The 14376-nt window shown below is 52.0% G+C and overlaps 1 protein-coding gene across 3 annotated transcripts; it reads right to left on the bottom strand.

The window, feature by feature from the left end:
* Positions 1 to 682: 682 nt before the first annotated feature.
* SMIM29 (small integral membrane protein 29) lies at positions 683 to 12227 on the bottom strand. Of its 3 annotated transcripts, none has more exons than XM_024113992.3 (6): positions 12089 to 12227; positions 11306 to 11423; positions 8594 to 8784; positions 7156 to 7181; positions 6213 to 6318; positions 683 to 1778 (listed from the first exon to the last, which is right to left on the bottom strand). In XM_024113992.3, exons 3-6 carry the CDS (start codon positions 8702 to 8704, stop codon positions 1716 to 1718), a joined length of 306 nt encoding a protein of 101 aa, XP_023969760.1. In that variant the 5' UTR covers positions 8705 to 8784; positions 11306 to 11423; positions 12089 to 12227; the 3' UTR covers positions 683 to 1715. The 3 variants fall into 3 exon arrangements, with proteins under 3 accessions (XP_023969760.1, XP_065447738.1, XP_023969759.1); XM_065591666.1 differs by having other exon boundaries at positions 8594 to 10569; XM_024113991.3 differs by having other exon boundaries at positions 8594 to 8782; positions 12049 to 12187.
* Positions 12228 to 14376: the final 2149 nt, after the last annotated feature.

The following is a 14376-nucleotide window of genomic DNA, read 5'->3' on the forward strand; positions in this document are numbered from 1 at the left end:
TTCTAACATTTGAGAGATTTTTTTAAATTAATGTTCTGGAATAGTTACCATGCATTTGATTTACTAATGTACGCCTGTAACTTCAGCATCTTTGTAACCACGATTGGTTTTAGCTGTCAAGAGCTATGCCATGTAAATCTATTTTTTTTTCTAAGCTCCCTGTCACCCAGTTTGAAGGAGGCAAACAAAAACAGCCTTTTTACTCCAGGAGCTCCTGGTGCAGAAGATGATTTCTCACTGGGGCACAGCCACGTGCAACCTGCTTGCATGAAGCACTCAGCATCAGCACCCATCTCTACTGCATTCAGTGCAGGGATAGTAGCGTGTGAGGAGGGTCCTGGACATAAGGGATTCTCAAAAGAGCAAGCAGACAGGACTGAGCCAAGGACCAGCCTTCCCCCCCCCCCCCACACACACACACACTTCATGCCATAGTCTGGAGAGATCAGTGGACCTGACTTCAAGGCAGGTGGTGGTGAGGTTTCTATTCTGCTCAGAGGACACAGTACCTTTTCAATCATGGTGTCCCAGGCCCAGCTCTGCAGTTGACAAAGGGTTAACACAACACAAGCTGCACTTCACATGGGTTTTGACTGCTCTAAGCGGAAAGACAGGAACTGCAGATTACCAAAAAAAAAAAAAAAAAAAAAAAAAAAAAAGATGAGATCTTGCCAGAGACACACACATTCACGGTGCCTTTTTATTTACAAAATATAGAGATGAGCTACTATTGAATACAAAAATCATCCACATAGAAAGATCCACCTTGCTGAACTATTACAAAGTTCGGTTGTTTTACTATCCAGTAGCTTTTGTGCCAGGAAGACTTCTCCTCCTTGGCAAATACATAAGGCCTCTTGGCTGAATGCAAAGACAGACAGTTTTGCTCTGCTCAACTCACCCTCTTTTTACTGCATAGCCAAACTGTACCCATCCCTGCCCTGGGGTGACTGGAATCAAAGGACTGTTTCAAATGCACCCGTCTGAATGGCCTTTTGCAGGGCTGAAGGAAACATGCCTGCTGTCAGCTATTTCAAGATCGCAGCAAAGGTTCCATTAAACTAGGTCCCCATACAGAGCGAGCAAGAGATACAATAATCAGATTTGTGCATGGGACTGCCCCATGCAAAGTAACACGCCCAAGATGTGCATCGATAGATAGGCAGCATGGCAGGAGGTTTGTTCTCTGTGCAGTCAGCAGATGCATCTGCAATACTACAACTGTGTTGGTTTTAAATGGCTTATACTGAAGGGGAGGTTGCGATAACTGGGTTTATTGGGGCTGAGTCTTTGAGCCACCCAGCGATGGAGTTTCACCAACACACTCTCAGGATCGACAGCCTCTCTTCTGGGCCCGTGTGAAAAGGCTCAGAGGGTTTTATATCCGCAACCAAGAGGAGGAAAGAGCTGTTCCTGGTCAAAACGTGCAAACCCAAGACTCAGCCCATGCCGCCAGTGCTTCGCCGGCAGGAACGCTCAGGGGCAGCACCGTCTGACAGCACTCGGAAGCTAAAGCCGGCAGGGACTACGCCCACCCGCCGTACCTTGTAAAGGGCAGAACGGGGAGAGGGGGGCAGAAGTCGAGCAAAACGGAGGGTGGAGCTTTAAACAATTAACTCCATGTGGGAGGACTTGACGTTAGCACAGAAATCAACAAGAAGGGAGAGGGGTGGAGGTGATTAGTACATCGCCTGGGCACTGGTCTCCGAGCTGCATTATGCTTTCATGTCCATGAGCGGAGTCCGATGGGGCTGATATCCACCCCAGGCTCGCATCACCTGCAACAAACAATACATGCTTATTTGCCTTCAAAGTGCCAGGCACACACACACACACACACACACTCCTCAAGCTTCCGTGGGCACAAAAGCAAGGTCAGGGTTAACCTCTCGGTCAGATAAGGAAACCAAGGCACGGAGATTAAGCAACTTGCCAGAGGCGTGGAAGGCATCGGGATCAGAACTCGAGAATTCCCAGTGTCCACTGAGGCGGTGAAAAGAAACAAACGCAGTCTGCCTCATGAGGGGCTGGTTTTCCTTCCCCCCTCCACGTGTCATGACCTGAAAATGAGCTGATGCACTGGAAATCCCATACATCAGTCCACAGCCACAGAGGAGAAACTCTGGATGCTGTCTGGCTAGCAAGGAGATAGCGGCAAACAACATTCCTCAACTGCATGTAATAAGAGGCAGCTCTTGAGATGCTGGAGAAGCCAGATCAGCTGGAGTGGTCAGTTTCTCTCATGGAACATGCGTTAAAGTTCAGTTGAAGCCCAATATCACAGGCCCCATTGCCTGCCCAAACCAGTTATTTTCATGAATTCGTTTCCACCGCCCTGTAAAATCTACACAATCCTGCAGACCCAAGCCTTCGGTTTGTGCACAGAACAGGCAGAACGTGGGCAAGCGCGGGGGAAATGTCCCTAGCACCTTCCCCTGGCCAAAGGGTTCAGTCTCTCTGAGCCAGTCAAATCATGGCCTCCGCGGAGTCTGCCTGCAAAAGGGGCCCCAAATTAGCACCACTTGCAGCACAAGTTTGTGCAGCGTGTACACTAGCCCACTTGGAATGGAACTTAGGCCAGGTCTACACTAACCCCCTAATTCGAACTAAGGTACGGAACTTCAGCTACGTGAATAACGTAGCTGAAGTTCGAAGTACCTTAGTTCGAACTTACCTTGGTCCACACTCGGCAGGCAGGCTCCCCCGTCGACTCCGCGGTACTCCTCTCGCCGAGCTGGAGTACCGCAGTCGACGGCGAGCACTTCCGGGTTCGACTTATCGCGTCCAGACTAGACGCGATAAGTCGAACCCAGAAGTTCGATCGCTCGCCGCCGAACTACCGGGTAAGAGTAGCCAAGGCCTTAGTCTAAACCACTTCATTTCACCGGGGGGCACCATAGCGCTTCCAGAGCGTAAATGCACAGCTTGCTGCTGATCCAGGCAGGATTTGCATCAGCAATCTAGCTCAGAAAGGTGCTATGGGCTGGTTTACATTATGAAGATGGGTCAATCTAGTTACGTCACTCAGGGCTGGTCTACACTAGGGGGGGGGGGAAATCGATCCAAGATACGCAACTTCAGCTACGCGAATAGTGTAGCTGAAGTCGAAGTATCTTGGATCGAATTACCTGGGGTCCAGACGGAGCGGGATTGTTGGCTGCGGCTCCCCCGTCGACTGCGCTACCGCCGCTCGCTCTGGCGGAGTTCCGGAGTCTACGGTGAGCGCTTTCGGGGATCGATATATCGCGTCTTAACGAGACGCGATATATCGATCCCGGATAAATCGATTGCTACCCGCCGACACGGCAGGTAGTGAAGACGTACCCTCAGAGGTGTGAGCATAGTTAAGCCGACCTAAACCTCAGTGTAGAATCCTTCAGTCAACCTAGTGTTGCGCACACCGGGAGATAGATAGGCTTAACCACGTCACCCAGCGTGTGGATTTGCCACACCCCTTAGCGACGTAGCTGGTTTGACAATGTTTTAGTGTAGACCTGGCCTTACTAAGAAGGCACAGGAGAAACAGGCAAGGATTAAACCCTTTTGATCTAAATTTCCCTCTAGTTCTGATCTAGTGCATTAGGCTCATGCCTAGGACAACTGGCCTGAACAAGATCACGCAGCTTTGCTGGTGATCATCTCAGCACTAACACATCCCCAGCAATCAGCCACGCCCCACACACCCTGAGTCACTGACCTAATTTCCACACAGCCGATGTTGTTTATCTACAGCACTTGGCCTCTTCTCAACTCCCTGTCCATCACACCCTTTAAATTAGAGCTTGCGGCCCCACATTTAGTTTTGTGAAAGCTGGGTTTTTTTAAAAAAATTCAATGTAATTAAGTTAAAAATTCCCCTGCTGTATTTGCAGCCCAAACACTGCAGCCTTGGGATAGCACGTGAGAACTACAATGGGAAACTGACCTGTTTTCATCATCCAAGTGGAATGAAATGCAAAGCAGTATAAATGGTGGAAAATCAGATCTGGACTTCTGTACAGTTTTAGTAATCTACAGTATTATTAATTCATTTATTTTAAGATGTGATTGTTAATGGTATATGCCCACTTTATTCTGGAGAGCTTTACATTAAATAGTTATGGATTTGTTCTACATATTTCCAGTGCATAATAAAATAATAATAATAATAAATAATAATAATAATAAATGCTTAATTCTTGTATAGGGTTTTTAAACTATAGATCTCAAAGCACATTACAAAGCCTGATATTATCCCCATTTCACAGATGGGAAAACAGAGAGAAGCGAAGGACACCCGGACAGGTCAGTTACAGAGCTGAGAACAGAACTCAGCTTTCCTGACCAACAATTCAATGCCTTATTCCCTCAGCTGTGCAGCCTCCTTTCACCCAGGGGTCACTGTCTCTACAGGTGTATTTTAAAGGACAGGATGATCAATATGAGGAAGGGGGGAAATCTTGTACCGATTTTTACTGATCCTGGTAACTGACGTACTGCGGGTCAAAGCTCTAGTTACAGCAGATGATGGAATTTTCAAAACCACGATTTTAAGAGGCAAGTGGGTATTTCTTAGTATTTTTTTCTGAAGCCAGATTTTTTTTAAATATACCTCCATTTCTATTCAATGGTTCCTACTGAGTAACAGCAGTGATATTTAAAGGAACACAGTCAACGTGAATCTCTCTCTTTTTTTAATTGGACCAAGTGGGAAAAAATATCCTGTTTCTGACAGAGCCCCTTTAAAAGGAATATCTTGTTAAAATCCTTTGAAAAGCAAATGACAAAGTTTTTCTGCTCTCTTGTTAGAGTTTAGGGCTCTTTTCAGCAGAGGAAATACCAATGCTGCAAACACAAAGGTAACTTTATACCGGGGAACAGACCCAATGAGTTACATGGTAAAACATTTGCAAGGTTGGGGCCTGACAATACCAAGGAGATCCTTTGAACTGACTACACAGAATGAGCTGCCAGAGAAAGGACGATTCATTTCATATATTCATAGGTTCCAAAGCAAAAAAAGGCCATTGTGATTATCACCTCCTGTGTAACACAGGCCAGAGAACTTCCCCAGAATAATTCCTAGAGCAGATCTTGTAGAAAAACATCCCGTCTTCACTGAAAAATGATCAGTGCTGGAGAATCCCCCACAACCCTTGGGAAATTGTTCCAATGGTTAATTACTCTCACTGTTAAAAATTTACACCTTATTTCCAGTCTGAATTTGTCTAGCTTCAGCTTCCAGCCCTTGGATTGTGTTAAACCTTTCTCTGCTGGAGTGAAGAGCTCATTGTTAAATATTTGTTCCTCCTGTAGGTACTTATAGACTGTAATCAAGTCAGTGATTCCTTGACCTTCTCTTTGTTAAGCTAAATAGACTGAGCTTCTTGAGTCTAGGACTAGAAGGCAGGTTTTCTGATCCTTTGATCATTCTCATGGCTCCTGTCTGTAGCCTCTCCAATTGATCAACATCCTTCTTGAATTGTGGGCACTGGAGCTGGACACAGGATTCCAGCAGCGGTTGCACCAGTGCCAAATGCAGAGGTGAAACCACTTCTCTGCTCCTACTCAAAATTTCCATTTCTGCATCCCAAGATCGCATTCACCCTTTTGGCCACAGCGTCACTCATGTTGAACTGATTCTCCACCACAACCCCCAACTTTTGCTGTAACATGCTGGTGATAATGATCTCCGCTGTTACCATTAACAATACTAGATACAAAGTTTCCAGACCAAAAATGCGGTTTCCCAAGTTGACGGTGACCCTTTTAAACTTAGCATTTACAACAGCCCTTAGGACTTCACCTCCAGGAGCAAACTCCCTAGGAGACTACTCAGAAACCTGAATCACTCTGTGATTACAGGCCAACAGTGGCACCGAAAGGTTGTTACTTGCCCACATAACTAGCCACTTAAGCACTGATCCAGGTCCTGTGCTCAGACCCCATCCCCCGTGTCTCTTGTACAAGACTGCTGAATGCACAGTGCTCTCCTGGGCAGATCTTCTACAACAGATGATTTAGGATGAGGAACATTAGCCGGAGCAGTCTGGATGCTTGGTAAAGTGCCTCCTCACGTTCCTCTCCGGCAACCCTCCTGACTCACAAGCACGTTACCCCAAAAGCAAACGTGACCGGTGCTGGGGACGACCAGCTCCAAGTGGCATCACACCCACTCATGCCGCCCGCCCACAGCCACTCTCGCGCGTGGCCTCTGGACCCAAGCAGCTCACCTTGGTGTCGTCTGGATCCCCCAGCAGCTCCTGTTCAGCCTCGTGCAGGTCCTCTGCGGGGTCGTAGCTGTACATCGGTAACAGGTGGTGACGTAACCTGTCAAACCTGACACACGCAGAGACAGGAGACTGCGAGGCTGCTCTGTGACCCGCAGCCCCGCTATGGACCCAAGGGTGACGCTGACAATAGGATCACACGGCCAGCAAAGGGGAAGGGACAGTCACAGGGGCTGAGATTTCCAGAGCCGCCTAGGGGATTTAGACACGTTCCTTGCCTTAATTTGAACATCTAAACAGCTTTGAAAATCTCACCCCAGGTCTTGAGCCCATGGGCCAAAGCCAGCACTCCTTCCTCATTCAAAGCTACCATCTCGCTGTTACCTCGCACTCCTCCCCCATCTCTTTGTTCAATCCACCCGCTGTCTCCTCTTACACTCGGGTCTAAGCTCCTCGGGGCAGCGGAGCGCCTAGCACACTGGGACCGAGCACAACGATGAGTCAATGGGCGTTTGGCCCGTGCAAGGACTGCAGCATTTGAGCCCACAGCTATTGCCACCACAGGTCATAGCCGCACACAAAGGATCTGGCATCACAGAGCCGAGGATCCAAGTCAGGTGGAAGATATTCATTGCCCCAGAAGGTGGACATGGACAGACCAAGGGGACAGAGGTTAATTCTCACTGCACACCCTTCCTTCCCTTAGCACCATTCTTGATCTAGGGGGAAGGCCCTAAATCTAAAGGCACCGAGTGACTACAGCCAGTGAGTTCTCTCCCAGACACACAAAGGCCCCCGTGCTCCCCCGAGTGAGTCTGGATCTATTCTATCATCTCCAGCTAGGCCAGTGCTGCAGATGCTGTATGACCACCCCTCTTCTCCAGCCAAAGCAAAAACAGACTTCCCCTCCCTAACATACCAGCAGCCCCCAGACTCAGCCACTTACCTCCTCTTCTTCTGAATGTACATCATCTGCAATGGGGGGGAAAGCATGTAGTGAGCAACCACACAGCCCAGAGGTTGGCGTTATCATATTTAAAGTGAGTTTGGCGCTAATGAAAGGGGCTGGCCAGCCCTGGAGACCTCCATTTGGAAGGCGGCAGCGCTATCTTCCCCCCCATAGCATCCCCTGTCAATGGGGCTGGCCAGAGATCTCCAGGCACCTGACGCCGGATTTTCAGGACAGCTCCACACGCTGGAGGCTGAGCGCTTTGGAGACGCCGGCCCTAGGTGATAGCGAGGAGTTGGCCACCTAGGAAGAGACTGTTCCAAAGAAGCTCAGTCCATGCCACTGCCATCAAGCTGCCAGCGTTGTCATCGGACTTGTGATCCAGACACACATTCCGCAGGAAGCAGATAAATCCGCTCATTTCACAGACAGCTGCTGGGTGGCCTGCAAGCAGTACCCATCCAGCTGGCAGAGACGAAAGGCTCTGTACCCCATCACCATAGGCCAGGAAGGTCCATTAGAACCATCTGCTCTCTAGGACCTCCTGCACAGGACAGGCCAGAGAACCTCACCCAATGAGTCCTCCATTGAGTCCATGCCTTGTGGTCAAGCTAGAACACACTCCCTTTAAAAAATTTAAAAAGGCCATCCAATCCCCTCACCCCATTTATAGTCTACAAGACACCACCCTGGGGATGGGCTTTGGCCGATCATTGCCCACTTACAATGAATCCTCCCTTTACGTGCAACCCCACCGCAGGTCTCCCCGCCTTGATTCGAACAAAACTGTTTGGGGCGCGAGGGTCTCTCGGGTTTTGGTTTTAGATCTGAGCTCTTTGACTGAGCGAGCTGCCTGGGCCAGCCCGGCTCTCAGGAGCCAGACGTAGCCAGGTATTTGTGGAGGCCACTAGCAACCGAGAAAGAGAGTTGAGGCACTTCTGTGTTTGCATTTAAATGCCCAGTGCCCTCCCAGCAGGAGTGCAATCAGCCAAAGGTCAGAGACAAGAAGCCACCGGGCACTATACCAACAGTGCAGATGCTGCCAGGCCAGCAGAGAACCGCGCCCTCCCGGATCGCGCTCTCCCCAACTCTTTGGGGACATCAGTGCTGGGGAAAGGCCTCACACGGCCACCCCTCGGGTGGACTGACATCCTCTAGCCACAGAGCAGGGACAGCCCAGGCAGCGGCCACTCAAGCTCACCACACACCGGCATAGGTCAGCCCCAACCTGGAGAGACCACGTCTAGGGGTGAGAGAGGAGTGTGGTCTCCATGGGGCCCATTCAGCCCTTGGTCTCTGCCAGAGCTCCCAACGTGATCCGCACTGGGACCAGCAGCCACCAAGGTGGTTACAACTTTTGGTCAATGCCTGGATTTGAACTAGCGACCTAGAGGATCGCACCATGGGGACTCCCAAACAAAAACAAGTCTCTTACCACCACCACAACGATGCCGATGACGGTGATGAGGAAGAAGGGCACCAGGATGTACCCTACCAAGGAGTCACTGGAGGTGCCGGCAGAGGTGGGAGTGGTCGTGTTACTCATTGCATCGGAAGCAGCTGCTCGAGGGGAGACAGAGGGGTGGCTCCGATCTTCATCGGGAAGACAACCTCTTGGCTAACCCTCTCGTCCATAAACAAACAATCAGAACAAGATCGTAGATTTAAGTTTAAGATTCAAATCAGTTTCTCCCATTCAGCTGCCAAATTCCAGCCGGGGATGGGGGGAAAGGATGTGAAGCCCCCAAATTGGTACCACGGCGTATAACATGAGTCATGAGACTGACGGTGATATCCGATTGGCTGCTTCAGGCCCCACCCAATGCCCATTAGGGTCAAGGGAAGGTATAACAGGTAAGGGATCGGATCCTTAGCGTTTAAATGCACTCAGGAGGGGGATGCTTTAAAAAGCTACCCATGCTGCACAGGGAAACGGCACATTTCAAAACAAGCCTGCGCACATCTATTAGGCACTCGCTGAGCATCTGCTTTCCAACGCTTCGCTGCGCTCAGAGAGCACAGCCCAGCCACAGAGCCCAAAGCGCCCTGCATCAATAACTTCACCCCCATTTTTGCCAGATGGGGAAAAATGGAGGCACAAAAAAGGGAGAAGCGATTTGCCCAAGACAGAGTCACGGCCCTGGTGCAAATGTGGGCCAGTCCCCCCTCTCAGTTTCCCCATCTGTTAAAACGGGGATGATGCGCCTCCCTTCACCCTCCTAAGTCCCCGGGCATGAGGCAGACATCTTGGTCATGTTTGTGAGGCGCTGAGACGAAAGGTGCCAGAGAAGGACACAGCCCCCTGCAGTGCTAGGTAATACCTGCCTGCAACCTGGGCAGGAATTGAAGCCCACACACCTCACCACTGCCTTGTCGTGCTGTTGCATCTACTAGAGAGAGAGGACGGGCTTGTGGTTTAGGCACTGGCCTTCGGGACCTGGATTCAGTTCCCTGTTATGCCACTGACTCCTGTATGACCTTGGGCAAGTCACCCTCTTTGTGCCTCCGTTCTCCACCTTTAAGATGGGGATGGTAATGCTTTGTTTCTCCTCCCCTTTGTCTCACTGATTTAGATCGTAAGCACCGTTCCTCACTACATGCACGTACAGCTCCTAGCACACCGGGGCCCTGATCTCACCTGGAACCCTAGGCATTAGCCTGACACCAATAAGAGCGCTAGGCTCAAGGAAATGCCAACACATCTTCACGGCCTCACTGCTCCCATAGAAACGCCCAGATGAGGACGTCGCTTCAGAGACAGCTCACAGCCCCTAGCACAATGAGCCCTGGGTGCAGCGGTAACACAAATAATAATTAACAATGCGCCATTTGGGGATGTGAGAAAAAACAGCCCAGCTCTGTCTCAAATCTCTCCTCCGTGACGCTGGTGCAGAGACCTCCCCCAGCAGCTTAATCCATGAAAGAATCTCTGCCGTAGACAAGTATCTCAGAGCACGAGTTTGCAATACGCAGCACATACAAAAACTCTCTTGAGATGGATAAAGACACACGTTGAAATAGACAGCAAAGGCCAGATCTTGGCTTGGGAGCAGACCCCCGAGCCTTCTGGAGTCAGGAAATGCCCTGGAAGCCCTTAGCCATGAGGCTGCATCTCAGATGAGCACAATGGGCCTTTATCTGCTACAGGGAATTACCCAAAGACCCACAGCCACAGGGAGCAGCTTGATAGCGTCCTGTGCAGGACTCATCCCAGGCCCCACCATTGTTTATTGTTTGTATTACTGTCACACCTCATGATGGCCCACGAGCCCATTGTGTTAGGTGTTATACATCAACAAAAATGGTCCACGCCCCAAAGAGCTTCCAATCCATCATCAGATCTCTCCTCCTTTGAAGGGATGCTGGCAGCCAGTCGAGGGCCAGGTTTGGGGGAAAGGAGGCAGAATGGTCCTAAGAAATATCATTGTGCTTGGATGCAAACATTCCCCACCGGCAGCCCAAACCCCACAGTACTAGTCTAGGCCATGGCATCATTAATCCTGGTATCCATGATTTACTTATCCCTGCCCCAGCGTGAGGGATGGAACAGGTGGCCTCTTGAGGTCCTTTCCATCCCTACATTTCTGTGGCTCTCTATCCCCCAGACAGAGCACAGATGGCTTACAAACCTTGAAGGCTTATTTCAGATTCGGGGGGAAAGCCTAACAAAGAAAGAACAAATGTAAAGTCTGCATGAGGGACAACACTCAGACTCGCCCTTAAAGCCTATCTGGAACGGACACCATAGCAGACAGGCATGGAGTCTCCAAGCAAAAAAAAAAATTTAGAATTGTAACATCTATCTTATGTACACACCAGACTCATAGGAGTCAGCCTGCATTGTCCAAGCAGAAAAGAAATGCAATGAATAAGGCTCTAAAATCCTGCAACAGGCTCAGCACAAGTATCAGCCTATTGACCTCCTATAGCAGGGATCTGCTGGCAGGGAGCCCATTGCAAGATCAGGGCCTGCACGCATAATGAGAAATTAGCACTTCGTTATCTATAGAGTTATTGGTACTAAGCTAGGGGGCTTTATCGTTTTTAACCTAGTGGCAGTGTCCCCCTTTACCCGCAGTGTTCTCCATCCCCGTACATATAACGCCCCCTCCCAGGTCTCCCCTCATTAGTGCACGGCCCTGCTCACCACCAAAAACTCCACAGCGCTTGGGCAGTGTGTGCAACGGCTGCTGCTGGCGAGGCGTCACTCCCGAGACGTGTTCATCACCCTCTCGGGAGGCTCTACGAAGCCCTACAGCTAGGTCCTGAGGAAGGACAAGCACAGGCTCAAACTAAAGCCCTGCAAGAAAACCCTGCAGGCTCATGTACAATCCCTGCAGCTTGCTGTGCTTTGCTGGCTACACTTTCCCCTAACCCGTCCTGCTGCAAGCCCCAGAGAGACTCCTGCCTTCCCCTAGTCTGGCCACCCTTCGCTTTCCAGTACCTCGCCTGCACCCCTGCCCCCTCTCCCTTTACCCCACTCCACCCCCTCCCTTTACCCTGCTGCACCCTCCCCACTCCCCTCCCTTTGCTGCCATCCCCCACCCCTCTCCCTTTGCCCTCCTGCATCTCCCCTACCCCCTCTCACTTTACCCTGCTGCACCCCCCCACTCCCCTCCCTTTGCTGCCATCCCCCACCCCTCTCCCTTTGCCCTCCTGCATCTCCCCTGCCCCCTCTCCCTTTACCCTGCTGCACCCCCACCTCCCTCCCTTTACCCCACTGCACCCCACCCTCTCTCTTTGCCGCCACCCCCAGACCCTTCCTTTGCCCTGCTGCATCCCCACTCCCCAAACCTGCCGGCTCTCCGTTTGCTGCCCCCTCTCTTTGCCCTGCTACATCTCCCCGGCTTGTTGCCCCCCCTCCCTTTGCTACTCCCCTCCCGTCCCCACCTTTGCTTGCCACGAGCTCCGGGCAGCGCCAGCCCCTTACCTGCCGCCCGGCCCCGCGCACCCCCTCCTCGCCCCACCCATCCGGAAGGGCCCAGAGGCGCGTGACTGACAGCCGGCCGCGGCGGGGCGGGGCCTCGGCCGGTGCCGGGCAGGGGGCGGAGCCGGGGCTGGCCAGACGGAGGCGGCTGGTGCAGCGGAGAGGCGGCAGGGGGCAGCAGCTGCTTGCGTCCCGGCCAGGGGCGAGCCGGCCCGCTGGGGCGGAGGGATCTGGGGCAGGGAGGAAGAGGAGGAGGAAGAGGACGAGGACGGAAGAGATGAAGGCCCGGGTGAGGGGCTGTTGCCCCAGTAGACCTGCAGGGGATGGGAAGGGTGGGTTTGCAGTGGGGCAGCCCCCCCGGAGGTGCTGTTAGGTTCACACCAGCTGGGAACGCCCCATCTGCCAGGGTGCTGCCCTCCCCCCAGGCAGCTGCATCTTTGGGAGTGCGGGGGGGGTCTTGCCATGGGGAGAAGGGGCAGCATGTGGCTATAGCAGCCGCACAGGCACTGTCTGTCCAGGGCCCTGGCAGCAGCCAGCTGGCCCTGCCGCCGCGACAGGGGGCATTGAGGGTGCCATTCGGCGCACCATGCCATGCAGGCTTCTCCGGGGCAGGGCCCCTCGTTCCGCCGGGGCTGCTGCTGCCTAGCCCGGGCTAAAGGTCCCATCCACCACCTCATGAACTCAGTGCCATGAGGGCAGGGTAGGCGTCCCAGGGCCACGGGCATGCTGTAGGCACCAGCACTGATGGCGGCACCGCAGACATCGATGGATCTTGCTCCCACACCCTTGCTTCTGCACTCGGGCTCAGATACTGCTGCAGGTCCACTGGCGCCCCATTGCCACCCAGCTCGGGTCAACATCCTGAGGCAGCTCCATGGGAGGGATGAGGGGAGATAACTCACCCCGCAATAGCTGGAAGGCATCTGAGATACCTCCATGGCCACAAGGAGGAGAAAACCAGGGATCTCCTGGGAGGAGCTGAACTTTCCTATTTGGGGGAAGGATGGGTAGAATCCAACGAAGACTTCAGGGCAGACATAATGGAGAAGCTTTAAATGTCCCTCAACTGCAGCTCTTCCACTCCGTCCTCAGCCAACTGGCAAAGGCCATAGGGCAGCAGGGTACCCCCAGCAGGCTCTGAGGTCACATCCTTTGTCCTAAAAAATGGTCTCCAAGGCCCAGTGCCACATACAGCCCAATAGTCCCTGAGGTTCCATATCATGTCTCCAAAGCCCCGTAGCACATATCACCTCAGTGCTCTGTGCCCACCTCTAAGCCTCCTCGCTACAGAAACCAGTACCGCATACACAGATCCAGCTGCAACACAGTTGGGTCCAGCCCAATTAACACATGGTTTGGCCTTGTAGCATCCATGGTCCCTTAATCGTGGATCCTGTGAACACCTTGTTCGGTCCCTTCTATACCCTGCTTTAAATACATCAGATGACTATCGTGTTGTCACCAGATCCTGTAACATGAGAGATGCTCACAGCACAGATCCAGGAGCCTTCAATGGCCCAGAGCTAAGTCTGCCATCACCTCCTCCTGAGAGCTTGGGGGCAGAGCCAATTTTGGGCTCATTTTTTCAAGAAGCTGAGTGCCCATAACTCTCGCTGAAGTTAATGCAGGTAGAGGGCTCTATGCACCTTTGCAAATCAGGCTAGTACAGAGCTCGTGACAGCAAAGCCACAGGGGTGCCTTTCTCATACTCGCAATCAAGGAACGGTTGAGTTGAATCAAAGACGGTGGCAGAAGTCGTCAAACTTGGGTGCTTAAAATTGTGAACCTAAGTCCTTATCTCAGCCCCATGACTGCCACTGAGTTGTGGGGTGTTGGGCGTCTCTGGAAATCAGGCCACTTATTTGGATGCCTCGATAGGGATGTAGGGAACTCACTTGAAACTCCCCCGTCCCCGGTCACCATGTTGTGACTCTTCTCTTTGGATACCCCACTGAGTGGAATTCTGGCCCTGCCGTTCAGACCGGGCTGGGTTGCAGTATCCTTGGGAGACGGAACTCTCTCCTTGATTAAAGCAGCATTCAAAGAGTGCACGGCAGTGGGGAGGAGGCCGCCTGCCTCTGGCAGCCACCGCATTGCGCTACGCCTGGGCTTGCCAAGTCTTTCCATTTGGAATCCCAGGACGTGCCAGTCTGATGTTCCCTGGACGTTCCCTGGACGTTCCCTGTACCTGTGCACGTGAGAGACCTGCATGCCGAAGAGAGAGCAGATCCTTCAACATCCCCAGTATGTTATCGGCCTTATCCCACAGGGAGATGTTTCCACTCTTCACA

Source organism: Chrysemys picta, chromosome 4, assembly GCF_011386835.1.
Source record: "Chrysemys picta bellii isolate R12L10 chromosome 4, ASM1138683v2, whole genome shotgun sequence".
NCBI lineage: Eukaryota > Metazoa > Chordata > Testudines > Emydidae > Chrysemys > Chrysemys picta.